The following is a 27383-nucleotide window of genomic DNA, read 5'->3' on the forward strand; positions in this document are numbered from 1 at the left end:
CGGAGAGAGAGGGAGACACAGGATCCGAAGCAGGCTCCAGGCTCTGAGCTCTCAGCACAGAGCCCGATGCGGGGCCTGAACCCACAAACCACGAGATCATGACCTGAGCTAGAGTCAGACGCTTAACCGACTGAGCTACCCATGTGTCCCAAGCGGCTGACTCTTAATTTGGGCTCAGGTTGTGATCTGATGGTTTGTGAGATCGAGCCCAGAGTTGGCCTTAGGATTCTCTCTCTCCCTTTCTTTGTCCCTCCCCTGCTCTCCCATGCATTCTCTCCTCTCTCTCACAAACATTAAAATAAATAAATAAAACATGAAGATTATAACCTCTATAGAGCACAATTCTAAATCCTCGATTATATTTTATTTTAGTTTTTAATTTTATATATTTGTTATTTCAAGTAATCTCTCCACCCAAAGTGGGGCTCGAATTCACAACCCCGAGATCAAGAGCTGCGTGCTCCACCAACCGAGCCAGCCAGGTGCGCCAGAACTCCTCAGTTTTCCAATACATCTGTTCTTCTTACCCCAGCAGTCGGCCCCTGGGAATTTATCGTGCAGTTCTGCGCCCATGTGTGTGAGATAACTGATACACAAAGGCATTATTCCAGCATTCCCTGTGTAGCCAGAGATGAAAGACAATGTAAGAGCCCAGCAGTAGGACGCTGTAAATAAATCGTGGTGCAGCCTCACAGAGGGGTGTTATGCAGCCACTAAAAAGAGCTAATAGAGGGGCGTCTGGGTGGCTCAGTTGGTTAAGCAGCTGACTCTTGACTTTGGCTCAGGTCATGATCTCGCAGTTCCTTAGATCGAGCCCTACGTCGGGCTCTGTACTGACAGCTTGGAGCCTGCTTGGGATTCCCTCTCTCTGCCCTTCCCCTGCTCACTCGCTTTGTCTCTTCCCCTCTCTCTCTCTCACAATAAATAAATAAACATTTAAAAAATAAAACATTCTCTCTCTTCTCTCTCTCCCCCTGCTTGTTCTCTTTCTCTCACAAAATAAGTAAATAAACATTAAAAAAAAAAAAAAGGTGGGGCAGCACCTGGGTGGCTTAGTCAGTTAAGCATCTGACTCTTGATTTTGGTTCAGGTCATGATCTCACAGTTTGTGAGTTCAAGCCCAGCATCATACTCTGTGCTGACAGTGCAGAGCCTGCTTGAAATTCTCTCTCTCTTCTCCTCCCCTCCCCCCACCTACCCCTGCTGTGCTCTCTCTCTGTCAAAATAAAATAAACATAAAAAAAAAGTAAAACGTGTTCACACAAAAACTTAAAAAAACAACAACAATAGAGAACAGTCTTCAAGGTTCCGTGAAAAAAAAGCATGATACAAAACTGTATTTGTATTACCATTTGTATTAAAAGAAAAATCTTTCTACGTGGATGTTTGTATGCGCGTAGAATCTGGTGGTGGTAGTGTTATTCAAGAGGGGACTGGAAGATAAGAGAAAGTTTTTTTAAAGCATCAAAGTAAGCAGTATAGGGGCACCTGGGTGGCTCAGTCGGTTAAGCGTCCAACTCTTGATTTTGGCTCCGGTCATTATCTTACGGTTTGTGAGTTTGAGCCCCACATTGGCCTCTGTGCTGGTAGTGTGGAGCCTGCTTGAGAGCCTCTCTCTCTCTCTCTCTCTCTCTCTCTCTCCTCTCCCTCTCTCTTTCTGTCCCTCCCCTTCTTACTAGCTTCCCCTCCCAAAATAAACATTTTTTTTAAAAAGGAGTATATGGCTAAACAGGGAACATGTCCACAAAGGTTTGTAGTCAGGCTTTACAAAGGGGAGCTTATGGAAGTAACATAAGTGCTGTAAGTAGCCCTGAGTGTTTTGGCCTGCTGAAATCATAGTGTTAGTTCTCTCATGTCTACCTACTTAAACCCCACCCCCCACCCCGTTCCTTTGGATACTTTCATCTATAATTCTTTACTGGTCAGAATCGCACATCGATGACCACGGGAGTAGCTGTTCCTAAGTGTTCATTCTGGTTAAAGGGTGCTTTGTAGCTGACAAAACCCACACCCTGGTCCTTGTTCCTGCAGGTGCACAAACTGGAGCCTGAGGCGTGGAAACATGTGGAAGCCATATATATAGACATTGCAGATCGAAGCCAAGTACTTAGCAAGGTAGGAACTGGTTAGCAATGTGGGCGATGTGGCCTTTGAGGTGCAGGAATGACTCCCAAGTGTCAGACCCCAGGGAACCATACCCAACTTGGCTCAAAGGGAAGTTCTCTCTCGGCTATTGTTTATTTTATTTTTTAAATTAGTGTTAAGAATTCTCCTGTCTTGACTTGGGCATCCACCCGGAAGAAAGTGGCCCGGATGTATGTGTCCCATTTGGCCTCTGAGAATTCTCACTGGCCATCATCAGTCCTGAGGATAATTTGCTCAGCTGAAATGACACTTAGCCTGAAACTAGTTCTCAAATTCATTTTTCCAAACCCAGTAATTCAAAAACATTTATTGCCTGCCTGTTACATTTGGAAGACTATGTTCTCTGGGTTCCAGCAGAATATATGAAAAGACAAATGCGCTTCCCTCAAGAAGTTGGTGTTGGCTTGTCAGAACCACACACATGGCAGCACCTGCCTAGAAAAGGACAGCCACTGCTACACCATGAACTTGGAACGAGCAGGGACCAGGTCTGTCCGGCTCAGTGCTGTGCTCCCAGGGAGTATTTGTTTAGGGAAGGAAAGCTGAGTTTCTTCCTTCCTCATTCACTGCTCTTCCTATTTGTCAGGGACATATTGGGAGCAGGGTGGAGGAATTTGGCTCTCTGCCCACTGATGGGAAGTAAGCATTTGCTTTCCATATCCCTGGGCTATGATACCCCTTTCCTGGAGTATCTCTGTGCTTCAGATATTTTGATCTATATGTGTCCAAAAAGACCTGAAAACCATCCTATGCTACCTTGCATAATATCCTCACTTCCACCCTCAAAAGTTAGCAGATTTTTCCAAAAACTTTTTATTGAAGTATAGCGTACGGCGAAGTGAATATATCCTAAGTGTATGGCTTAACAGATTTTCTCAAACTGAGCATACTCAAATAGTTCTCAAACAGAAATGATACCAAAGACTATGGCTCTCTGAGCATTTTGTCAACTCTGGTGGTTTTGTGTGCGTGGAGAGCAGCAGAGGTGGGGAAGATTTGATTGATTAACGTATTTCTTTTTATTTAAGCACAGTTGACACAAAAGGTTGATTTTTTTAAGCACACATAAATAATTTTCGCTTTGGGAAATACTTTGTGACTCGTGTGTGTCTGCGTGTGATTTGTTTTCTTCGGTATTTTTGTTAGGTAGCTCTTGTGGTAAGTTTGCTTTTCTTAAGCCCCTATTAGCCAGTGCGGAAGAACAGCCACAGATTAAACTTCTCTTACGGTTAATTCACACATGGCATTGACTGCATTATAAATAAGTGAAGTGAGACTAACAACGGTCTAGAAGAGCGTGGGTTCTATACAGTGAACATTTCCAGTAATGATTTTATTAAAACAAGTCAGTTCAGAAAAACAGAGCCAGAGGGAGATTGGAGGAGATTTCAGGCTCGACAAGCAGTTCTCATATGTGGCCGGGTTTTGGAATCACCTGCAGAGGTTTAAAAAAAAAAAAAATCAATGCTGCCCTTACCTGCAGATATTCTGATTCGCTGGGTTTTAGGTGGAATGGCCCCAGAATCTGTATCTTGAAAAAACTTTCCCTGGTATTTTGGATGCTTATCACAGGTCGAATATCTGTCTTAAACTGGAAATATGTGCCCGCTCAGATAATACTTGACACTTTCATACACATAACATTGTAAACAGACTGTGGCAGAGAAAACCACACAGAGCTCTCCTCAGAGGCAAATGTAAACGGTTCTATATCTTGTTTATAAAATTTTCCTGTGTTTTCTATGCACCAGCAGCTTTGACTGGTGTATGAAATATACTCTGATGGAAAAACCTAATCTCTGTTTCTCTCTCTCTGTCTCCCTCCCTCCTCCCCTCTATTTCTCCCTTCCTTCTCCAACTCCGATTCTACAACTGCTCTCAGGATTACAAGGCGGAGGAAGACCCAGCAAAATTTAAATCTATCAAAACAGGCCGAGGACCCTTGGGCCCGAATTGGAAGGTGCAGTTCACATCTTCACCACCAGGGGGCAGGGCATAGCACGGGCAGACCGCTACCATTGAGGAGGGGAATGGCAAGGGTGGGCTGAGGGAGGGGAGAGCCAGAGGTCTGCCCTCTTAGTTACCTGTCTGCCTGTATGTGTGTTTCTAATACAGCAAGAACTTGTAAACCAGAAAGACTGCCCATACATGTGTGCATACAAACTGGTTACTGTCAAGTTTAAGTGGTGGGGCCTGCAGAACAAAGTGGAAAACTTTATACATAAGGTAAGTGACCAGGGTAAGGCCTTTCCCCTGTGTGTGTTGTGGGGGGAGAGTGTTTGGGCCAACAAGATAAGTGACTTGTATCCTCTGGTGGCTGACATTAGAATATTTCGGTTTGATTTCCAGACCCCCACTTCCCCTTTCACTTATCTGTCTTACAGTTGAATACTGCTTGTCCAGGGGGGACCACATGTTACAGGGAAGGAAACTGAAGCACAAAAAGGGAAACAGGAAGGGGTTTGCTGTGACTGAGCTGCAAATAAAACTCAGTCTTTCTCTTTGCCCGAAGCCACAAGGCAAGAGGCCCCATGAGCTAACTTCTCCAGCACCCTCAGCTCCTGAACTGGACAGACCTGAGGCGTTTTTATAGCCTTTTCTCTGATGTGTTGGAGCCTCGCTCTTGGGCCACATTTCACAGCTGCTGGCCAGTTTTAACCCGGCCTTAGGCTTTCGAGACAAGAAGGGACACTTGGCACAGTTGTTTTGGGCCCTCAGCCGAACCGTGAGCACGTGGGCTGCCTGTCTTGGCGGCATTTGGGGCACAGGGCAAGGCCGTGAGGGGGCTTCCTCCTACTCCAGACGTTACCTGTTGTCAAATGAGGGCAAAAGTCACTGACTTTGGGGACCCGAGGGCTCACCCATGTAAGCCAGCCAGCCCCCCTCCTCCCCGGGCCTCTCCCTCCCCAACATGGGGTTGTTGACACGGAGGCCATGGGAGGGGAGCTGCGGCAGGGGCCGCTGCCTTCTGGTTCCGACTTCTAACTAGGTTCCCTCCTTTCTGTAGCAAGAAAGGCGTCTGTTTACAAACTTCCACAGGCAGCTGTTCTGTTGGCTCGATAAGTGGGTTGACCTGACCATGGACGACATCCGAAGGATGGAAGAAGAGACGAAGAGACAGCTGGATGAGGTGGGTGGGCGCCTGGAAGAGCCCGGCAGGAGACGGTGCCGCGGGGCAGGTCCGCGGGCGCCGCCTGGGGCTCTGGGAACGCGTCGCTCGGCGAGTGAGGCGTAGCTGGAAGGGGACAGCGAGCCGAGGCCGGCAGGGCGTTCTTCGGACCTGCACGGGTTGGGGAGCCGTGCTGGGCCGCCGACTCGGGGTGCCCCTGGGCGGAGGCAGGCTGGCCGCAGCGGGAGCACCACGCCGCCCCCCCGGAGGAGGCGGCGGCACGCACACGCAACGCACTACTCGACCGGGTAGTTTTGAGCTATTTGTAGAGTTTGGAGCCTTGGCTTCTTTTGGGGAAGCGGGGCTTGGCGTGGACCCAAGGTGCGGGAGGCCCACCACCCCTCCGGCCTCATTTGGGGGTGCCTCTCCCGCGGCTCGTGCCGAGGAGGCGTCGGTAAAGAGCGCTCACGCACTGGCTGTGTGTGAGGCACCGTTCCCAGGGCCCTCAGATAGCGGCCTCCCGTGATCCCCACGATACGGGTGCGCACCCGCCACTGTATTGCCACCTCGGCTGAGGCTCCGGAGGCCAGCCCCGTGCCCGTGGTCACACGGCCTGCAGGTATGACGGGCAGCGTCAGGGCCACAGCTCACTTGGCTGCTTGTCCTCCCTTAAATGCCATTTGAGGCCTTCCTGCCCTGTCGGGGCTAAAAATAAGGCAGGAAGCTGTTTCATCACCGCGGTCTGTCTTTCCCTCCTGGCCCCNTGCAGACGGGGCCTTGCCCAGCCTCGCCCAGCTTCCCCAGGCCCAGGCCTGGGTGCCCGTGGCGCCCCCGCTTCATGGTGCTGGTGGTGGGTAAGACCTTCCTTGGCTCCTGTTGAAGGCAGATGTTCTGCTTATTCATCCAGCTACGCTGGCGGGGAAGTGGCAGGATCTGGGACACGATTCCAAAGGATCTTCAAGGAAGTGGTAGATTTTTAACCTCCGTGACCCTGGTGATTCTGACTCTATGAGAGAGAGAGAGGCCTGAGTGTTTCGGTCACCCTAGTCCCGACAAAAGAAAGGGAAAAAGTTACCGAAGGAGCCTGACGACTTCAGGGATTAGCCTGGAGCCTCTGCTGCCCACAGCCTGACAAAGGCCAGCGAAAGTATGCCGGCGGGTAGAAGCGCGAATGGGCAGCCCTTCACTCTGTGGGTAGAATTTGAATTCTTGGAGCTGGAGGAACTCTCCAGAGGAGGAGCTCCTGGATCCAAAGTTTGAGTCCTCATCATTAGGGAGGTTTTTTCTTTTTTCTTTTTTTTTTTTAAATGTTTGTTTATTTTTGAGAGAGAGAGAGAGAGACAGAGTGTGAGCACAGGAGGGGCAGAGAGAGACATAGAATCTGAAGCAGGCTTCAGACTCTGAGCTGTCAGCAAAGAGCCCGACATGGGGCTTGAACTCATGAGCCGTGAGGTCATGACCTGAGCCAAGTCAGCTTAACCAACTGAGCCATTCAGGCGCCCCCAGGGAGTTCTTTTTTTAATCCCCACCTCTCTCTGTGGGTTTCTCCATTCTGTGGAGAATTGTGCCAAAACCTTAGAGGACCAGTATCCTCCAGGATAACTGCAAATTCAGGAAACTCATTTTAGAAATGGAATTTTAAATAGTTTGTAGTAGAAGAAAAAGGCAAAACCAAGTCCGGGTCATGGTGGGACATCTTTTGACCTCATTAGCAACTGTACTGGACCTTTGTGTGCTAACTGTACCTCTGGTGTGCTTCTGTCTTCTCTCTTTTTTTCCTCCTTCTAAAAATATTTTTATCAACGTTTTATTTACACAGTTGTATTTATTTAGAAAAACACCTTATTGGGGTATGATTGACATACAGAAAGCTGCACATATTTAATGTATACATCTTTTTTTTTTAGTTTTTAAATGTTTATTTACTTTTGAAGGAAAAAGAGACAGAACATGAACAGGGGAGGAGCAGAGAGAGAGGGAGTCACAGAATCCGAAACGGGCTCCAGGCTCTGACCTGTCAGCACAGAGCCCGGCGTGGGGCTTGAACTCACGAACAGTGAGATCATGACCAGAGCTGAAGTCGGTCATTTAACTGACTGAGCCCCCCAGGTGCCCCGTTAATGTATACACATCTTGATGAGTTTCAGATAAGTATACACCTGTGAAGCCATCATGACAGTCTTTGCTATGAACAAAAGCATCACCTCCGAAAGCATTTTTATAGTTTGCAAACTTGGATGGAGTCCCAGGCTTCTGAGGAAGCAGCTGTCCTCCTTTGCCCTGCCCCTGAGCCCTGCCCCTGGGTCCTGCCCCTGAGCCCTGCCCCTGGGTCCTGCCCCTGAGCCCTGCCCCTGGGCCCTGCCCCTGGGTCCTGTCCCTGAGCCCTGCCCCTGAGCCCTGCCCCTGAGTCCTGGCCCCCACAAGTGGCCCCTTGCCGTTCTTAGGGTTGTTTCTTCTGTTAATTACCTCCATATTTCCAAATAGTATGCTGATGCACTCAATTCTCAGTCTCCCAACTCTAGACATTAATGGTCGATTTTTCCTATGGAAGGTTTAGCTCCTTACTCCACCCATCACTCACTCTTTTCTCCCTCGTCCAATGTCACAATTTTGGGTTAATTCATGATTTGGTGTTTATATTATTACAGCTTTGTCGTTCTTTTCCCCATCTGAGCATTTTGGTCTGCTCCTGATTGTCGTTCCTCTCTTGGAAAATTTTTTGTTTTTTTAATAAGTTCGAAACTGGTATGTTAACAAACTGGAATTTAAATAAAAATTTGGGGAGGAAAAGATGAGAAGTTAGTAATTGCCTCCCTTCCTTGGGTTAGCTTAGTTTTATGTATCTGTGTCATTAAGGCTTGGGTTTGAATCTTTCCATGGATGATCCCATCTCGTTGTGCGGCATGTGCCGCCTTGATAACGCAGGTGTTGTCCCTCCATCTTAATTGATTTTGTTCCCCCTCAATGGACACTCTGATCTAAAGATCTCCTCAGTTCTGTAAAATGTGTTTATATATCTGTTTCATAATTTTCTCCCCTCTGTTTCCTTTATTTTTTTTTCTGGAATTTTTATTAGGAGTCAGAAATCAGACCTCATGAAGTGACCCAGTTTTCTCATGTTTTCTCTCCTTTTTTGTCTGCCTTCTGGAAGATATTTTCCAGCATTTGCCTCTCTCTCATCTATTGATTTTAAAAACATTTTCAAGCACTTCTTGAGCTGTGTTCTTTTCCTTAAGTACTTTTTCTATTTTTCTCTGTACGTTATCTTCCTTTTCTAAGGCTTTCGCTTTTTGTTTTTTGTGTTTGGTTCTCAAGGTTTCTCTGCCCCCTGTATATTCTTTGTTTCTGGGGAGCATCTTTCTCCTGTCGGACTCTGTGATTCACGTTAGTGGCTTTCCTTAAATGACTAGTGGTCCTTGGCCATTCACTCACATCTAAGAGTGAGCAGCCATGGGACTGCTTTTTCTGTTTTTTTAATGTGTATTTAGTTTTGAGAGAGACAGAGTGCAAGTGGGGGAGGGCCAGAGAGAGAGGGAGACACAGAATGAGAAGCAGGCGCCAGGCTCTGAGCTGTCATCACAGAACCCGACGCGGGGCTCGAACCCACAGACCGTGAGATCATGACCGGAGCCAAAGTCAGATGCTCAACTGACTGAGCCACCCAGGCGCCCCGGGACTGCTTTAACTTAATCCCCTGGTGTTCCCTTGGGGGGCCGCGCTCGCCGAGCCCTTCACCGTTGCTATGATGTGACAGGAAGGGAGGTGATTGCTTGGCGTGAGTACTCAGGGAGGGAATACCAGGGCCAAACTGGTTTTTTTTCAATTCTCATTTTCAAACAAGTCACCCGTTTTCCACCCCAGCTGCACACCCACTCTCTGAGGTACTTGGTGCTTCCAGTTCCTGAGCCTCTGGCAAACCGGCAGCACAAGTAGGTCTGTGCCTCCTCCTCAGCTCCCTCCCCGTGGACACTGAGGGCCAGTCCTGCTGCTCTGCAAGGCAGTCACTACTCGTCCATCCATGTTTCATCTTCCAGAACGTTGTTGCCATCCCTTCTCTGCTGTTGGCTCCTCTGTGTTTGTGGTCTTCATGGCTTTACATCTTTTGCTTATTCTTTTACTGTCATCGCAATAGAGTTTGGGGGAGGAACAGCAACAAATGCGTGTTGCAACCTGCCATGGTTAACTGTAAATTTGCTATAGGAATTATGACCCTTATTCTCTGAATAATGCATAGCAGTCTAATGTGGGTGGATTTTCTCGGTGATTATGAGGGGTCACTGTAAGGCCGCAGTTACCAGTACTGTAACTCTGGTCCCCATGGGAGGGCAGACTTAACCATTCTTGGGTGAGGTTCAAGGATTTGAGAAACAAGAGTTCAAGAGATTAATCCTTTGCCCTAAAAAGAAACATGTCAGGATATGTGTGTGCCTGTCAGAGAGTGGTGTCTGTTCGTCTGTCTCCCTGCTCCTTTCTTCTTTCCCTTTCTTCTTCCCTCTCTTTTTCTCCCCCTCCCTTGCTCTCTTAAGAGACTCATAGTCTCAAAACTGGAAGAAGGCTCCTTAAAAAGCTCACTTAGTTCAATTACATGTCTAATGCTTGAGTCCTTTCTGCAGCTTCCCCACCAGCCTGTGCTTGGTCGCTCTCGATAATGGGGAACTCACTATCTATTGAATATGGTAGCAATAAAAAATATTTTTATTTCTTTTATAGAAGCTAACATTTTATTGAGGTCTTACTGTATATGTCTGGAATGTGTGGTCAGCATTTTCCACGAATTATGTCATCAAATCCTCATGTCATCCTGTGGCATAGTATTTTCTTTCTTTTTTTTTTTTTTTAAATGTTATTGATTTCTGAGAAGAGAGAGACAGCGTGAGTAGGGGAGGGTCAGAGAGAGAGGGAGACAGAATCCGAAACAGGCTCCAGGCTTTGAGCTAGCTATCCGCACAGAGCCCGATGCGGGGCTCGAACCCATGAACCGTGAGATCATGACCTGAGCTGAAGTCGGACGCTTAACCAACTGAGCCACCCAGGCGCCCCTCATATTTTCATTTTATAGAAAGAGCAACTGAGGCTCAAAGAAGTTGAGGATACCTTCTAGTTCAGTGTACCAGTGCTGCCCGGGCCTGTGGCCACTAACTCTGTAGGTAATATGCCTGGGGGAAGAGAACTCATTTAAAATGCTTAAGAAAGCTTGTTTCCCGATGCACTGGACTCTAGAACATTTGGTGAAAAACAGCAGAGACTGTTGTGTGAGAGTGCTAATATTCTGTAGCATTTCCTTCCCGGCCTTCCTTTGTGGGGACTCCTTCTAGATCCCTGTTGGCTTCATGATTCCTCTGGTCCCTCCAGAGCCCACCCCGTTGTGGTGGAGCTGAGAGCCAGTGACCCTCTTGTTCCGCAGGTCCACGTAGGGGACTGTCTCTGAGCCTCCTGGCGGTCAGTCCCCCTGTCCGTGTGCTTGCACGTGAATGGGCCTGTCCCTTTCTCATCTGGTCTCCTGATTCTCGATGCTCCATCCTCCGGCTTTCTGACAGACCATTGCTGGCTCACCATCATGTTTAGATTTTAAGATTTTAGCTTACCTGCTGGGCCGCGGGCCAGACGGGAGTGACGTTCCATTGGCATCTGCAAAGGGCAGCGCTAGCTCCGACTCTCGAGGCCGTGGGATCTCTGCAGGTGGGGGACGATGCTGGCCCGTGGACCCAATTCCCGCTCGTGTGCCCCACAGTGAGCGATCCCAGGGCAGACCGCCTGGAACTCTGGCCAACATCTTGAAATATGGAAGTAGCTTTATTTTCTTTTTATTTGTTCATTCATTCATTCGTTTATTAATGTTGATTTATTTTTGAGAGAGAGAGAGACAGAGTGCGAGCAGGAAGGGGCAGAGAGAGGGAGACACAGAATCCGAAGCAGGCTCCAGGCTCTGAGCTGCCAGCACAGAACCCGACGCAGGGCTCAAACTCACGAACCATGAGATCATGGCCTGAGCCAAAGTAAGATGCTTAACCAACTGAGCCACCCAGGTGCCCCTTTATTCTCTTTTTAAATATGGTCTCATTTTTCAATATTAGGGTAATATATAAACATTAAACATTTTTTTGGGAAATAGTGAAAAGTAGAAAGAAAAAAATCGCTTGTACTCTATTTAAAGACCACCTCTAAAACATTTGAAGTCTTTCTACACACTTTTATTTAGTTATGATCACAGGACATGTGCCAAATGGATAGCCTAGTTTTTTCTCTGAACGCTATAACAAATATATAACATTATAACAAACGTAACATCTCCCACTGAGAGTTTCTTCATATACAGGGCTCTGACTGCAGCGTACCCATTGCTCTATGCTCGGTCATTGCCCTGGGTTGGGTTTGCCTTCATGTTCTCTGGTTCTCACTGTTAGCAGTAATGCTGGAATGAAAATTTTTGTGTACTCAGTGTTTTGGATTATTATTTGGATTTGGATTACGAATATTTTCTTAGAATAAAGTCCTACCAGTGGAATTAGAGAATTTAAGACTCTTGTTATTTGTTACCAATTTTCTTTTCTGAAGGGCTTTTTGGTTTTTTTTAAATTTAATTTTCTTTTTAAGTTTTATTTACTTAAGTAATCTCTACACCCGTCTTGCAGCTTGAGCTCATGACCTGGAGATGAAGAGTCACGCATCCCTCGGACTGAGTCATCCAGGAACTCCTGCAAAGGGCTTCCTAAAGAAGTTCTAGAAACAATTTGCATGTGCCTCCTATTTGTGTTCGTTCAGGAATGCTCAGTCTATGGTTGCTTTTCAGTGTCTTAAACTGATTTTTTTTTTACTAGCTTTATTTTTTTATTGAACTTTTTATTTTGAAATGATTGTAAGATTCACATGCAGTTATAAGAAATAATATGGAGTGGGGCTCCTGGGTGGCTCAGTTGGTTAAGCGTCTAACTTAATTTTGACTCACGTCATGACCTCATGGTTTATGAGTTCGAGCCCCACCTCTGGCTCTGTGCTGACAGAGCGGAGCCTGCTTGGGATTCTCGGTCTCCTCTCTCTGCAGCGTTGGTGCACATTCTCTTTCCCTCTCTTAAAAATAAATAAACTTAAAAAAATAAATAGAATACAAAGAGATCCATTTCTCCCAATGGCAACATGTTGCAAAACTATAGTACAGTATCACAACCAGGATATTGACATTGTAACTTTTACTATTTTTTTAATCAAAGTATTTCATACTTAATAGTAAAAACAATTTTCAAAAGATATAGAAAAATAGGGGCACCTGGCTGGCTTATTCAATATAGCATGTGACTCTTGATTTCATGGTTGTAAGTTTGAGCCCCATGTTAGGTGTAGAGATTAAAAATAAAATCTTTTTTTCTTTCAATTTTTTAATGTTTATTTTTGAGAGACAGAGAGACAACATCAGTGGGAGAAGGGCAGAGAGAGAGGGAGACACACAGTCTAAAGCAGGCTCCGAGCTGTCAGCACAGAGCCCAATGTGGGGCTCGAACCCACGAACCATGAGATAGTGCCCTGAGCCGAAGTCGGATACTTAACCGACGGAGCCACCCAGGTGCACCAAAAATAAAATCTTAAAAATATATAAATATAGAAAAATTTAAAAATGGAAGTCCAAGTAAAAAAATAAATAGATGAATAAAAGTTCCTTTCTTCCAAACCCTGGCCTCATTCCCTAGAGAAAATCACTGCCTGGTCCAACTGACACTTTCTGTTGGTTGAGCTTCCATCTCTCGATTTCGGCTCACATCATGATCGATCCCAGGGTTGTGGGACCGAGCCCTGTCTCTCTCCTTCTGCCCCTCTCCCCTGCTTGCGCACGTGTGCGTGTACACACATTCTTTCTCTTCCTCAAACAAAACAAAAAAGCCAAACCAGGACTGGAGTTTCTATTTTCATATTCCTTGACTACATAGGCAGCCTGCAGTAGCTTGATTGGAGGAACAACCATCAGATAAAGTCTCTCAGTGTCCGAGAGGCCCCAGGAAACAGGAAATAAGCATTCTTAGAGCAGTTCATTATAAGAATGAAATAATGCATTTTTATTTCAGTGGCACCCTCTGAGGTGACCTTGTCTCTGAGAGTAGGGGAAGCTATGATGGTCCCTGACAGGAAATTTCATCTTAAGCAGTAGGAAACAGGACCAGGCTTTGCATTCGTAAATTAAAGCAAGGCAGTACACTCTGAGGGTGTACACGGAACTGGGTGAGGCCTAAGGAGCTTTGCTCTCCTGGTACTAAACCTCAGCCTCTCAGAAATGGAAAATTTATGTGAATGGTCAGTAGTCAGCAAACAGTTAATGAGCTCATTTTTGTCTTTTTAAAACATTTATTTCCGTGGCACCTGGGTGGCTCAGTCGATTAAAGCGTACGACTTCGGCTCAGGTCATGATCTCACAGTCTGTGGGTTCGAGCCCTGCATCAGGCTCTGTGCTGACAGCTAGCTCAGAGCCTGGAGCCTGTTTCAGATTCTGTGTCTCCCTCTCTCTCTGTCCCTCTCCCACTTACTGTCTTTGTCTCTCAAAATAAAAGACAGAAAAAAATAAAGAAACAAAACATTTATTTTGAGCTGAGTTATGGAAACAACCTAAGTGTCCATCAGTAGATGAATGGATAAAGAAAATGTGGTGTGTGTGTGTGTGTGTGTGTGTGTGTGTGTGTGTGTAAATAAAATGGATGGAATATGACTCAGCCATAAAAAGGAATGAAATCTTGCATTGTGACAACATGGATGGACCCTAAAAGGGTATTACACTAAGTGAAATAAGTCAGAAAAAGACAAATACCATATAATCTCACTTATATGTGGAATCTAAAAAACAAAACAAATGAACAAACAAGGAAAACAGAAACAGCCTCAAGTACAGAGAACTAAGTAGTGGTTCCCAGAGGGGAGGGGGGATTGGGAAGTGGGTGAAACAGTTATAAAATCAGTAGGTCACAGGGAGCCTGGGTGGCTCAGTTGGCTAAGTGTCTGACTCTTGGTTTTGGCTCAGGTAAAGGTCTCACAGTTTATGAGTTTGAGCCCCACGTTGGGCTCTGCACTGACACTGCGAAGCCTGCTTGGGATTCTCTCTCTCCCTCTCTCTCTCTCTCTGCCCCTCCCCTGCTCACACTTAAATGAACTTAAAAAAAAAAAAGTAAGTCACAGGATGAAAAGTACAGCACAGGGAATACAGTCAGTAGTAGTGGAATAACTGTATGTGACCAGTGGCAAACACACTTACATGGTGAATGTGTCCTAATGTATCTAATTGTCAAATCACTGTATTGTCCACAGAAACTAACGTAATATTGTACATCAGCTATACTTTAATTTTTTTTTTTAACTTTTATTTTTAGGGGCATCTGGGTGGCTCGGTTGAGTGGCCAACTCTTGACTTTGGCTCAGGTCCTGACCCCAGGGTCATGGGATAGAGCCCCGTGTCTGGCTCCACACTGGGCGTGGAGCCTGCTTAAGATTCTCTCTCTCACTCTGTCCCCATTTGCATGTGCTCTCTCTCTCTCTCTCAAATAAAAAAAATGAAAATTATTTTAAAAGTCCAAACTTAGAGAAAACGGCAAGAAAAATACAAAGAATTTTCTGTATTCCCCTTTACGCAGAGACTCATTCCTTTTAAGTTTTTTTTTTTAGTTTATTTTTTTCTTTGTGAAAGAGAAAGAGAGAGAGGGAGAGAGAGAGACAGACAGACAGACAGACAGACAGCACTGGAGAGGGGCAGAGAGAAAGGGAGAGAGAGAATCCCAAGCAGGCTCCGCACCGACAGAGGGCTCCATCCCAGGAACTGCGATGCAAGATCATGACCCCAGCTGAAATAAAGAGTTGGACGCTGAACTGACTGAGCCATCCAGGCACCCCTATTTATTTTGAGAGACAGAGCAGTGGAGGGGCAGAGAGAGAGGGAGAGAATCCCAACACAGGGCTCAGTCTCACAAACTGGGAGATCATGACCTGAACCAAAATCGAGTCAGATGCTTAACTGACTGAGCCACCCAGGCTCCCCAGAGACCTCTATCCTTTCGAGCAGATACAGCCCAGTGTCACAAACTGTACCTCTAGTCTCTGTCAGTCTGATGCAGTTCCTCAGTTTTCCTGGACTTCCGTGACCTTGACATTTTTGAAGGTTATAGGCATAGGTAAGTCATTATGTAGAGTGTCTTTCGGTTTGGGTTTATTGAGTGATTCTGCAGGATTAGATCCGGTTTATATGTTTTAGGCCAGACCGTCACAGATTTGGTGTTCTTTCATTGCATTGTAGCTGTCTTTCTGTCCATTTACTGGTCAGGTTATCTTTGTCCACTCAAAGCACAGGTATCACAGGTTAGTCTTTTTCTTTTTTCTTTTTCTTAAAAAAATTTTGTTAACATTTATTTATTATTGAGAAAAAGAGAGAGACAGAGCATGAGCATAGGCAGGCAGAGAAAGGAGGAGACACAGCATTCGAGGCAGGCTCCAGGCTCTGAGCTAGCTGTCAGCTCAGAGCCTGATGTGGGGCTTGAACCCACGAGCGGTGAAATCATGACCCGAGCCAAAGTTGGACGCTCAACCAACTGAGCCACCCAGGTGCCTCTGTCTTTTTTATTTGCGTGAGACAGCCCTGGGGCCCTGTCTCTAAGGAGCTCTGGTTCCTTTCAGTGAAGGGTCCTGGGTGTGTTCGTTACTGCTGGGCTGTTGCTCACGGGACAGAGCTGGGGAACTTTCACATCTGTAGTTACTTCCAGATCTGTCTTTCGTATGTACATTCACACCAATACTTCCAATTCCAGCCTAACACTACAAGGTAAACTTTTCCTCTTCTTAAAAATGTAACAGTGCCCTTATCCTTAATAGATTTCTATCATGTTGAAAAATCTTAAATTTGGTAAACTCCTATAAAGTAATAGATTAAGAGGCATTAATTGATACAGATAACTGAAGTTACAGGAGCAATAAAAATCAAAAGTCATCATTCATGAACGTGAGTTTTAGAGCAGATCGACAGGGGACAGGCACTCAGGTGGAGGGAGGAAAAAGCACATACTGGCTTCATGTCAGAAAACAGATCTTCCTGTTTGGCACAGAGGATCTTTGCTGGGGATGATGAAAAGTGAGGCGTGTAAGACTGGCTGATTTCATGACCCACTTACTGTCTGTCTCCTGTAGGTTCTGACTTAATCAGGTCTCAGGTCCCAAAATCGACCACAAGCAGCCTGGGCAATTCTTTTCCTCAAGTAGGAAACTCTGAACCGAAAGACCAAGCTGAGACATTTGATGCAATTGCAGTAAAAGTTGTCAATAGGGAGTGAATATCGGAACTTCCAGAATTTTTTTCTTTTCTTTTTTTTTTTTTTTACCACATCCGGGTTCCACATGGACTCACTGAGTATAATAGTTGGGGAAAGCAGGAAGTGTGACCAATGGACAGGAGTTTGAAATGTGGCGGGAAGAGTGTTTTGAAAATACTTCCTAGCGGAGAGCTACTGCTTCTGAGGCAGCATCTCTGCAGACGTGGGAGCGTTGAAGCTTTAGCGGACAAAACAGAAACCTGAGGAGAAGGTAGTATCAAAGTCCCGGTTCCCCAGAGCTCGTGAGCCCTCGCCCCCGTGGCCGCAGGACACTGCCGAGGTCCCTGGTGACGTGGGCGGAGTGCACTCCCATGCCAGGCAGCCTGCCGCACATATGTTAGCTTGTTCTCCCCCACTTTGCCCCAGGATGTAATCACCGGGAGGAGAGACTTGGTCTCTCTTGGTTCACTGCGGAAACCTCAGGCCTGAAGCAGTTTTGTGCAGTTTCTAGCTCAAAGGAGTTGCTTCATAGATATCTGATGAATGAATGAATGAATGAATGAATGAATGAATGAATGAGCGAGCGAGCGAGCTACACCCCAGCACTGCGATGCAGGGCGAGGACCAGAAATCCACATACATGGAGCTGTATGTGGTATGGCTTTGGCTGTATGTATGCAGAATTCTCTTCTGATTCGCTTTGTGCCCAAAAAATGTTCCACCCTCTTCACTGGCAGGACTGAAGAGAAGGCGGGATGTATTTGTGTTGGAGTTCCAGCAGCAGCAAGAGCCTTCAGTTTTTCCTGTTTTTTTCTGTTCCAGATGAGACAAAAGGACCCAGTGAAAGGAATGACCGCGGATGACTAAAGCCACCCCTCTCCCTTCTGCACTGTATGTACCCAACACTCTCCCTTTTGCATGTCATAGACGTGAAAGCCAGTTTGGGTGTCAGGGCCTCAGCGGCTCGCTGTGGAGTCAGGAAGCCTGCTTCATCCATCTGGTAGCGGTGACTGACACTGAAACATGCTGTGACTATTAGGACATTTCGGGGGCATGTGATTTTGTAACGACGGCCCAGTCAGACGCATGGACCTGGTGGCGGTGAGGAGTGGGCTGTGTCAGTGGACACGGAACTGAAGCTTATCCGCAACTAACTCCTCTCCCTCTCCTGACTAGAGCCACGTCAAGTGGAAGCTGGCATTCTGGGGTGTTCTCTATACTCCCGGGCTCATTCCTAGTTCCTGGTGGCCGGCATTACCTGCCCCGCCCTTGGAAAATCCGCGGGCCAGACAGCCCTTCCTAAGGTCCATCGTGTCTGCGTCATTGCTCCCTTCCTCTTCAGACCCCCCGGTCCCGTACTAAGCAGCTGTCCCCAGTCAGAGGCGGCATCTTGCAGATGCTCGGAGAGTATTTCTGCCCGGGTCATAGGACCAGAGTGAGACGTTCCTTGCTTCATGCTGTCGCTCTTGACTGAGCCCTGCCCTTCTCTTAGCTCCCGGGGCCCCGCATACCTCCAGACTTGGTGGTATTCTGGCAGCTAAGAGTGGGCTTGGTCATGGAATTAAAAACCTGGCCCTGCTTCCCATCAGGCTCTGAGAGGAAATTATGAGATGAAATCTGGTTGTCCTCTAACACTACGGAGCTGAGGCGGCTGGGGTCACAACAGCAGTGCAGACCTCAGCTCGCTCTCCCTGCCTCACGTGCTTGAGAACTTCCGGGAGATAAAACAGTAAGATTAAGTGGATTGTTGGTACTGCCAGCTGCTTGGACCTTAGTCTTCCGCTGACCCTAACCCCCCCCCTCCCGGACTGGCATCTTTCCTCCTTTTGAAATTCCCCCATCAGTGACGATTTTACAGTGTGCTCCTATTTTCCTCTGTTGCTTCCTTAATAATTATATTTCTTTTCTAGTTTTGCAAGACAGTGGTCAACAGGAAGGCCCAGCAGCTCCACCCTCCCGAGTGACAGGCCATCTTCGGACGCAGCCTTTATCTGTGCCCATTCTTCAGGCAACTTTCGATCCCTTACTGTAGCTAATTCTAGATGCCCTTCAATATTGTGAACAAATAGACCGTCTGGTATTACGAAGCCCTCGTGTACGGGAGCCTGCTCCTCTGAGATACATGGCCTGTAGGTTGCTGTGTTTACAGCTCCTCCCTCTCCAGCCATTGTGTTCTCAGCCCATTTCTGTGTGCCCCTCCCTTTATTTCCAAGTGACATTTTTAGTCTTTCAAAATAGCTGCCTTTTGTGATGTGGTGATTGAAATGATTTAAGTTTGTTTGTTTTCAACCTTGGGATAAACTGAGGTATTTTGCTTCCTGGGCAGATCTTTGCAAATTTGAGTGCTCCCCTGGGGAGAGGAGATGAGTTGGAAATACAGTTTTTTCCTCCATTTCCACAGAACAGCAGTGTGGCTTCCTAACTGTGATCTCTGTTCTCAGCAACCCCATTGCTCGTGCACTATAGGCACCAAGGAAGTGCCCAGGGCCCAGCCAGTCTGTTTTAAAAAGTCAACAAATTCAAATAACCTCTGCCCCAGGCATTGCATCTCCCGGTCACTAGTCTTAGAAACGCCTATGGCTTCTCGGCCCTCCTGTTGCCCGATCTGTCTGGACCTCGCAGAGCCCACAATACGCCCTGGTCCGCTCTCCACCTGGAGGGACCCGTCCGGTGTGGCCCTTAGAATTAAGTCTGCCCTGTATGTACTAATTAGTCTGCCCGCCCCACTGAGGAGCTCTCTATGTCCACGCTCCTCTTCCCTTTTGGGCTGGTGCTGCCACTCAGCAATAATCCTCTTTTCTCTGTGCTTTCTCAGATTCCTGTCCTCTGTCTTTGAGGTTGGTTAGGACACAAGGGTCCCAATCTTTTCATGCTGCACAAAACGAGCATGCAAAAAGCTTTTCCCCAGCAGAACATGTTCCCTCTCGTCTCCAGTGGCTGGAAAGGAATTTGGGGATCAGGAACTCAGCTCATCCCGCCCCCATGCTGAGTTCTGTCCTGGACAATCAAAAGCAAGTAGTGATCATGGTATGGAGCTCTGCCACAGTAGGCCGGTGAATAAGTCCAGACTCCAAGGGAGGTAGAGGCTGCTAAGTGCTTCGTAGTCTTGTACGACTTGGCAGAACCCAGTGCGCCTTCCCGGTGGGAGAATCCGAGATAGCTGTGGTGTCATCCGACATCCGCCTTGTGAGGTATGTGTTAGCCAGGCGTGTTGTGACCCAAGCCCACGCCAGCCCAGGTGTGGCGGCGGAATAAGAGACCAAATCTGTGTTGGGGGAGCAAGAAGTAGGATGGGATCATTTATCCTTATGTTCTTGTCAGTTTGTTTTGCCTTACTCATCTCTAAGTGCAATAAGGGAGTGTTGCACAGGATTGCACCCGTGACATCCTGATGCATGCTTCCCTGTGGCCCTGCTGGGGCAACAGTGGACAGACTGAGACCCCTCAGTGTGGCTGGCTCCCACCTTCATTGAGGCCTCTTTGGGACCAGGAAACGTCCTGTTGCACCTTCCTGTCAGTCTTCTCACCTTGCAGGGTCTACAGTAATGGATCTGGGGCAGTTCAGTTGGCTATTAGGATCCCGACTGCTGGTAGCTTCTATTTGACTGGGAAAGCGAAGCATTCCTACTGGAGAAAAATGTAAATGTTTCCCTACAAGCTCTGTATTAGCTATAATTATATTTGTGCTTCAAGTTCTCCCTTCCTCACTCATCCACTAAGTCCAGCTGTGGGTTTTCCTGGGAGAAACGAACCATGATGTTCAAAGCAGACAGGCGGTTTGAGGGTCAGCAGATGGTAGTCTCCTTGCTTCAGCTCTTCTCGCAGATCCACACATATCACTCCAACTCCGGTGGGGGCTCGCTCTTTCTCTGGCTTTTCTCTGGCTCCTCCCACCTCCACCTGTTGCCCCAGTCTGAAAGCATCCACATGAGCTGAGCTAGAATTTCCCGAGGTCAGCTGGATCTGGGGCTCCAACCCACAGAAACATAATGAGGGGTTTCCCTGGTCTGTTCTATCCCCACGGATAGTGTTGCTGCTGGGCAACAGTGTTGGCTTTTAAGTACCCCCCTGACCCTCTCACCCACCCCCCAGACTGACTAGCAACCAGAGGGGCTTCTGATGCAAGGCTCGGCTCCAGGAACAGCACCTGAGGGCGTGCCATGCCCCTGCAGACTAGCTGCTTCCATTAGATTTCCAGGGTTGCAGTCCCAGTTTGAAGCAGCAGTGCCTCTGTTAAGGGGGGATGCAGGACTCTGGCCTTCTCACGGAGAGAGGTCAGGGACGGGGTCAGTATTGTGGGCATGTGTGTATCTTCCCAAGTTCTCTTACAGTCCCTGCTGGGACTCCCTGACTTACTTTGGTTGGTTCCTAGTGCTACTTTTACAAAATACACTTTGTAGAACTGATTAGATTACCTTTATTTAATGTGAGTTTGTGCCTTTTTGTCTCAATCTTCCGAAACAGGTATATTGGGGGGGAAAGCAGTCTAATAAAATCCTAGACAGAGCTTTCTGGAGTCCAGCTTATTGGTGATGTCCTTATGTCCATTTTACAATTTAGATACCCTCCAACTTCTGCTGTCCTCCATTTTACCAGGATTAGAAAAAATACAAGCTATCTCCAAAATTTTTTGCAACTCGATTTCTAGAAGTTGAAACATCCCATCCTCATTGTACTTATGCAGACATCACATATTTGAGAGGAATTCCGCCATTTTCTACTGGCAGGATTTCCTTTTTGCTTTGGTCTCCCCTCCTCTTCACATCTCTCTCTTTTTTTACCATCCTACCCAGCAAAACATTTATTAAAAAAAAAAAAAAAGCTCCAGGTCTGTGAACCTCATAAAACTCGTTTGTGAAATTGTGCATTTTTCTGAGGAGTCGTTCTCATCCGATCCCCAAAGGAATTCCATGCACCGCCCTCCCCACGGCCAAAAAAGATTAAGAACCAGTTATTTGAAGAAAATCTGTTTTCTTCCTTGGCAAAGCAATCTTCAGTTCTATTCATCAAATACAGGCAGTGATTTTTCATTCCTTGGTGGCTAATTTCCTAAGAGTCCAGGAACCTCCAACGTCTAATGTGTAATAAGTGACCTAACGAGTTTGAAAAGCGAGAAACGCTTGAAAGTAGGCGTGGAGAGGAACGACGGAGGACCTCGATGACCAACGTGAGAGCCATTACTGTAGGTGAGGGGCAGAGACTGGTTTACAGGCAGGGCAGTGGCTGGACTGCCCACCCCACCCCACCCTCACCCCTCGCCCTTCGGACCTCCGGGAAGGCGAAGGGGCACAACAGAGGTCAGCGACCCCCCTCTCCGACTGTAGCGAGGCTCGCCGGGCGGAGGACGCTCGTGCGCGCCTTGCAGCAGCTTCCGCCGGAAAACAGCCCCTCCCGGCCGGCCTTGCGCGGGGCACCCTGGGAGCCACGGGGTGACAGATGCCCGGCACGCCGGGCGGGGCATTGTTGCGTCGGGCTTTGACGACACGGAGACGCGCCTCTCTTACGTCTCGGATCCCTTAAGTCTCTCCTCTCAGCCTTTCGCTGTTTCGCGCTCGTTGGAGCGTCCCGCCTCTTCCCCCGGGCCGAGCCACTCAGGGCCCTCCGTGCCCTCAAGCCCCGCCTCTTAAAGAAGCTGAGGCGGAGGGTCAGAATCCGGAAGGAAAACAACCGGCGAGAGTAAGCTGGCCGGGACCTCCTGCCGGAGGGAGGCGGATCGGGCCGGCAGCCGCTGCGGCGGGGACACGCGAGCCGGCCGGGCCGCTGCGTGGGGACGATGGCGGCCGTGAACCCACGGAAACCGACCGAACAGAGAGGCAAGACGCTCTGGTGAGGAAGGCGCTGGCGGGCAGGCCGGCCTGCTCCGGGCAGGATCCCTGCCTCCTACCCATTCCAGGCTGCGGATCTGGGGTAGAACTAGACTGGGAGGGAAAGGACCAGGCCTACAGGGCTGACTCCAGTTCAGAGGCCCTCCCCAGTTCCCCCAGGCCAATGCCGGGCGGGCTGTTTGGGGCCCAAGTCCCGCGCTCCCTCCAAACTCAAGCCGCCGTGCTCGTTTCCTATTTGGGCGACCCAAGCAGGTGTCTCGGTTTGCTACTGGCGGAGGCAGCGGTGTCGGGCCGTTGGAAGTTAAAGACAGAACAAGGTATTCTTCAGGCGGCTCTAGAATAGAAATCTTGTTTTTTTGATCAGCAAGTACATCACGGGATCTGCCTGATACCATTGTGACCTCCTGAAATCCGAAATCAGATTTAGGTAAGGTGCTTTAGCGAAGTAATATAGCCTGGTCCCGTGCTTGCTCTTTAACGAAGAACGGCGCTAATCACCAACTTAGTGCAAGTCACAATGCAGGGATTTGCTGCTGGTCGTCGGATCTGAGAGCGAGGGCAAGAAATCCCGACTTTTGTTCTCCATCCATGTAGAGCTGGTCCGTGGGAAAACAAAGAGCTTTGGACTAAAAAGGCTGCTTTTCTTAATCCTTTGTTGGACAGCAGGGGGAGATCTTAAACAAACGAAGCCCAGAATCTCTGGCCGAATGCCTAGGAAGGTGGCTTGTGTATTGTTTTGTTGATGTTCATAGGGAGGGGCAGGAAGTTGTTTTAAAAGGCCAAGAATTTCAAATTGTGCCTTTTAGAACATGGACCTCTAAGAACAGGATCTGGTGGAGAAGAGATGGTTTTGGACAGCCTGCCCTTTTCTCCCACCTCTTTCAACCCCCTGTAGCTGCTCCCATTCTTGGTTTCCAGCTGCTGCAGGTCGTCCTCCTCATGGTGTCTGTCCCTAGGACTCACCTAGGGATCAGTGGCTGTCTTTGGTCTCTGCAGGGTTAGTAGCTCCTGCCTGCTCTGTACCAAGCAGAGTCTGGCTCTGTCTTGGAGTATTGTTGTAACTATTCAGTTAAAGGGATCTGCAAGTGTCCCTTCCCCCTGAGACTCTGATGGGATCTTGTTATTGAGAGCTGCTGATCTAAGTTCTGTTACTTCCTTAGCATGAAGCCAAGGTTGAGGATGTTATCCAACTGACGACTTTTCCCAAAAGAGGGTAGACTCTTGAGAGAGATGCTGAGAACCTTGTTATTTAGGATCTTCTCCCTGGGCTCCCTGAAATGTTTGGCAGAATTGGTTATGCTCCAGGGACCTCCTAGGAAGAAGGAAGGAAGGGCATGTGGTATTGTTATCTCTGTTACTTTTGAAATTCTCCTGTCTTGTAGTGCTGAGGCCTCTTACAAAGTAAAAACTGAACCTCCAGAATCTTCCTGGTGATCTTAAGAGCCCCAGGGTGTGAATGGCTGGTGGAATTATTAAATTCCTGACGACCCACGCCTTCTCTTGCCTGACCTGGAAACCTTTGGGCAGCCTTGCTAATGTCAGCAGCACCCGTGCTGCCAAGTGTGGGCAGCTGTGGTGGGCCTGCATGGGGGAGCCGAAACAGGATGGAAATTTCCTGCCTCAGGACCGAAGTGAGGATGACAAGTTGAGGTTCAGTGCTCCTCTTCCCACGCCCAGGTGCAGAAACTCGCCTTTCCCATTACGATTGCAGCGGATTGTGCAGGCCTTGACCCCTGTTTGATACCTGATAGGGTCTCACCCACCTTCCTTCACGACTTGCCTTTCCATCCATTCCACAGCATTCATGTTGCAACATGGAACGTGGCCTCTGCAGCACCCCCTCTAGACCTCAGTGACCTTCTTCAGCTCAACAAAGAGAACCTGAGTGTGGACATGTATGTCATTGGGTAGGTGTCTGCAGTGTCCCTTCCCCATATCTGAGATGGGTGAGCCCAGCCAGTCCGAAGTTGTCCCCGTGGGGAACTGTGACCTGTCTCCCCTTGTTCTGGAGTCTGAAAGCTAGGAGCTTTCAGCCTGCATCAGGGCCGGTCATCGTCTCTTGTCCTGAGTTAGTAATGGCAAGGGGTTGACACTCAATAGCCAGGGGAGGGAGAGATCACGGTCATGAGTACCCAAGGTTTGAAAGTGCTGAGGGCAGCATGAAATGTCCGTGGCAGCGGCAGTACCCTCCAGGCCAGGGGGAGACCCTCTGACCTGGGATGGGCAGTTTGCAGGAAATGAACTGTGGGATCATGAGCCTCCTTTCTGACGCTGCCTTTGAAGACCCATGGAGCAATTTCTTCATGGACGTCCTTTCCCCTCTGAGCTTCGTCAAGGTAATTTACAAGTTCATGGGCAGTTGAGAACTGTATCCCTCCTCTCCTCACTAACGCGCAGTCCTTTGGTCTCCCACTCAGGCTTTCATGCCGTTTCCATTTGTTTGACGGCCTAGACCTCAGTTGCACCTGGCTTCCTGCGGCTTCTGTCTGCCTTGTGTCTTTCCAGTGTAGCTGGAGCTGAGCTGGGACCCCCAGGAATTAGTTTGGCACCTTGATATTTTTAGATTGGGAGAANTTATTAACACTTCAGTGCCCTCCCTGCCACCAGCCTCCATCTCTACTCACATGCCCATCCTGAAATCCCAGAGTATAATAATAACTGCTAACATTTATCGAGTGCTTACTTGGTGGTGAGCATTATAATAAGCTTTTTATATACATACGTTACTTAGAAACCCTAACTCTTGAAGTATGGCTATTTTGCAGATAAAATCAAGACTCAGAGTCACACAGGATATCTGGGATTTGAATCCAGATCTTTCTTCAAACTTCATAACCCATGTTTTTGACTACTGTACCTTATTGCTCTGTTGGTGAGCTCTGAGGCTGACAGGTATCCCATGGCTAGCCTGCCGGTATCAGAGGGTGTCCTCTGATCATAGAGGACATGTGCCTCAAATTCTAGGGGCCCAGAGGTTAGGAGAGGGGACACAGATGGGCAGGAAAATAGTTCTCAGTGTGAGGGGCCAGTATTCTTTGGGGAAACTCAACCATAAGAGACTCCACAGGGAAGGCTCTAGATTGCTGGATCTTCATGTTCTGGATGACATGAAGGCTCTAGATTGCTGGATCCTTCACGTCCATGGATCTTTATATCCTGCGCAGCCGAGGGATGAAGCATACTCCCTTTCAAAGCGCCTCATGCAGTGCTTCTGGGAAATACCAGAATTCCTCTATTCCTCTCCCTGGGCGACTGGATTTCTCAATTAATTCTCTTACCCCAGTTTGCCTAAGGGTGCCGACGCAACAGCTGTGAGTCCTCCTGAGGGCAGAGCCAGGAGGAGGGACTATAAGCTTTGTCCTGCCACTGAGGCTGGAAAAGGCCAGCCCCCAAGCCCTTGGTCTCCTCCAGATGCAACTCAAGCCTCTTTCTACAGACGAGGAGCTAGAGCCTCTGTGAGGGGAGAATCACTTCTCTCACCACCCACTCTCTTCCCAAGACTGGAGGTCTCCCTGCGCCCTGGCTAATTGGCAGGGGACTGGTGGGATGGAATGGAGCCAAGGAAGTTAGCTCAGCTTGTGCAGGGACACAGCCCATTCCACCCATGCAGCCGCCCGCCTTTGGGAGGACTGCCTGAGGGGCTGGCGCCCAACACAGATAGATGGCCCTCCTTCCCCCAGCCAAGAGCTGAGGTGAAAGGGTGAGCCCTGCCTGCAGCCTCTTCCCTTTGGCAGGAGTTGGCCAGTTATAGGTTGAGAAGCCTGGGCCTGACCCCCTTTGCCTGCTCCAGGGCCCCTAGCTGCCTCCCTTTAGGCTCTTCCTTAGCTCCTCCTACCCCACTTCCTCCCACCGAACTTCCCCTGCAAGTCTCCCGCCTTCCCCCGCAGCCCCACCCTTTCTCCCAGTCTGAGGCTTTCCTGCCTCCGCCACCCCCCTTCCCTGCCCGCCCCTGCTCCTTCACAGAGTGGACTGGTGCCTTTGTGCGGGGTCCCGGTGGCCCAGACCTGCTCTGTGGATTCGGATTAAGCTTGACAGCTCTTCCTGGATCTTTATCAGTTCCTTAGGAGTCCGGTCCATCATCCTAGGCTCGTGAGTGGGAGAGACCAAGACTGGGGCCGGAGGGTGGGGCAGAGGACACATCTGTAGCAACCTCTACCCAACCCGAGGTTCTCACGCCTCCCTCACTTGGTCCTGGGTCTGGGGTTCCCCCTGCTCCGACTCCTCCACTGTGCCAAGGTTCCTGGCCTGCGGGATCAAGTTTCATAATTCCTGGAAGGCCCCAGTACACACTCCCCACCCGGGGATTTCCTCCTTGGCCTCTGCACCTCACGCTCCGGAAACAGCTACTCGGGTGGTAGGTGTAGACAGCCTGAAGCGGAGTAAGAGGGTCACTGGCTAAGGCCCGTTCCCGCTCCACCTCGAAGAGAGCGGGGATTTTGGCGATCCCAGACCTCTAACACTGTTAGCCAAGTAGTCCTTCTGGTTCCTTAGTCTCCTTGAGCCTCAGCTGTCCATCTGCAGGACAGGGACAGCGGTTCCTTTCGAGATTGGCGCCGACATTAAATGCAGAACGAAGGGTTTGTATAGATGGTGGCTGTTCTCCCCACCCCGCGAACACGTGCCCACCGTGCTTGCTCTCTGCCTCTGCACTGCCTTCATGGAAATCTGGCTAACCACGGTGTATGATTATTCGGGGGAGCGTTTTCTTAACTATTTTCCATTGAGCTATAATGTTTGCAAAATTAAGTGTATTTTTTATGTGTATATACACCAATATTACCACCTAACAAGTCAAAATGTAGAATATCTTTAGCATCCTAGAAGTCTCTCATATGTTCTTTATCTGAATTTAATTTTTCTTTTTTTTTTAAGTAGGCTCCACGTCCAACCTGGGGCTTAAACTCACAACCCTGAGATCAAGGTTGTATGCTCTACTGACTGAGCCAGCTAGGCGTCCCTCCCTGAACTTACTTATATATTTTTTAAATTTTTTAAATGTTTATAATTTAAAAAATAAATAAATAAATAAATGTTTAT

General features: G+C 48.3%; 2 protein-coding genes across 6 annotated transcripts in view; both read left to right on the top strand.

Moving 5' to 3' along the window:
- The window catches only part of PITPNA (phosphatidylinositol transfer protein alpha), a 40351-nt gene extending 19323 nt beyond the window's left edge, over window positions 1-21028 (top strand). Inside the window, exons 7-12 of the mRNA XM_077749614.1 lie at window positions 2032-2115; window positions 4028-4105; window positions 4261-4371; window positions 5153-5275; window positions 17344-17412; window positions 18432-21028. Of these exons, the coding sequence (XP_077605740.1) occupies window positions 2032-2115; window positions 4028-4105; window positions 4261-4371; window positions 5153-5275; window positions 17344-17388 (441 nt within the window). The 3' untranslated portion in view covers window positions 17389-17412; window positions 18432-21028. The remainder of the gene's footprint in view (window positions 1-2031; window positions 2116-4027; window positions 4106-4260; window positions 4372-5152; window positions 5276-17343; window positions 17413-18431) is intronic.
- Window positions 21029-22060: 1032 nt separating this feature from the next.
- Window positions 22061-27383, top strand: part of INPP5K (inositol polyphosphate-5-phosphatase K) — an 18199-nt gene continuing 12876 nt past the window's right edge. Inside the window, exons 1-4 of one of the 5 annotated variants that reach the window (XM_077749918.1) lie at window positions 22061-22347; window positions 23729-24023; window positions 24146-24253; window positions 24574-24682. In XM_077749918.1, the coding sequence (XP_077606044.1) occupies window positions 23803-24023; window positions 24146-24253; window positions 24574-24682 (438 nt within the window). In that variant the 5' untranslated portion in view covers window positions 22061-22347; window positions 23729-23802. Of the gene's footprint in view, window positions 22348-23728; window positions 24024-24145; window positions 24254-24573; window positions 24683-27383 lie in introns of those variants that run through there. The other 4 variants (XM_077749920.1, XM_077749917.1, XR_013331500.1 and 1 more) reach the window with 4 other exon arrangements.

The sequence above is a fragment of the Crocuta crocuta genome, unplaced genomic scaffold (assembly GCF_008692635.1).
Source record: "Crocuta crocuta isolate KB4526 unplaced genomic scaffold, BGI_CrCroc_1.0 scaffold149, whole genome shotgun sequence".
Taxonomy (NCBI): domain Eukaryota; kingdom Metazoa; phylum Chordata; class Mammalia; order Carnivora; family Hyaenidae; genus Crocuta; species Crocuta crocuta.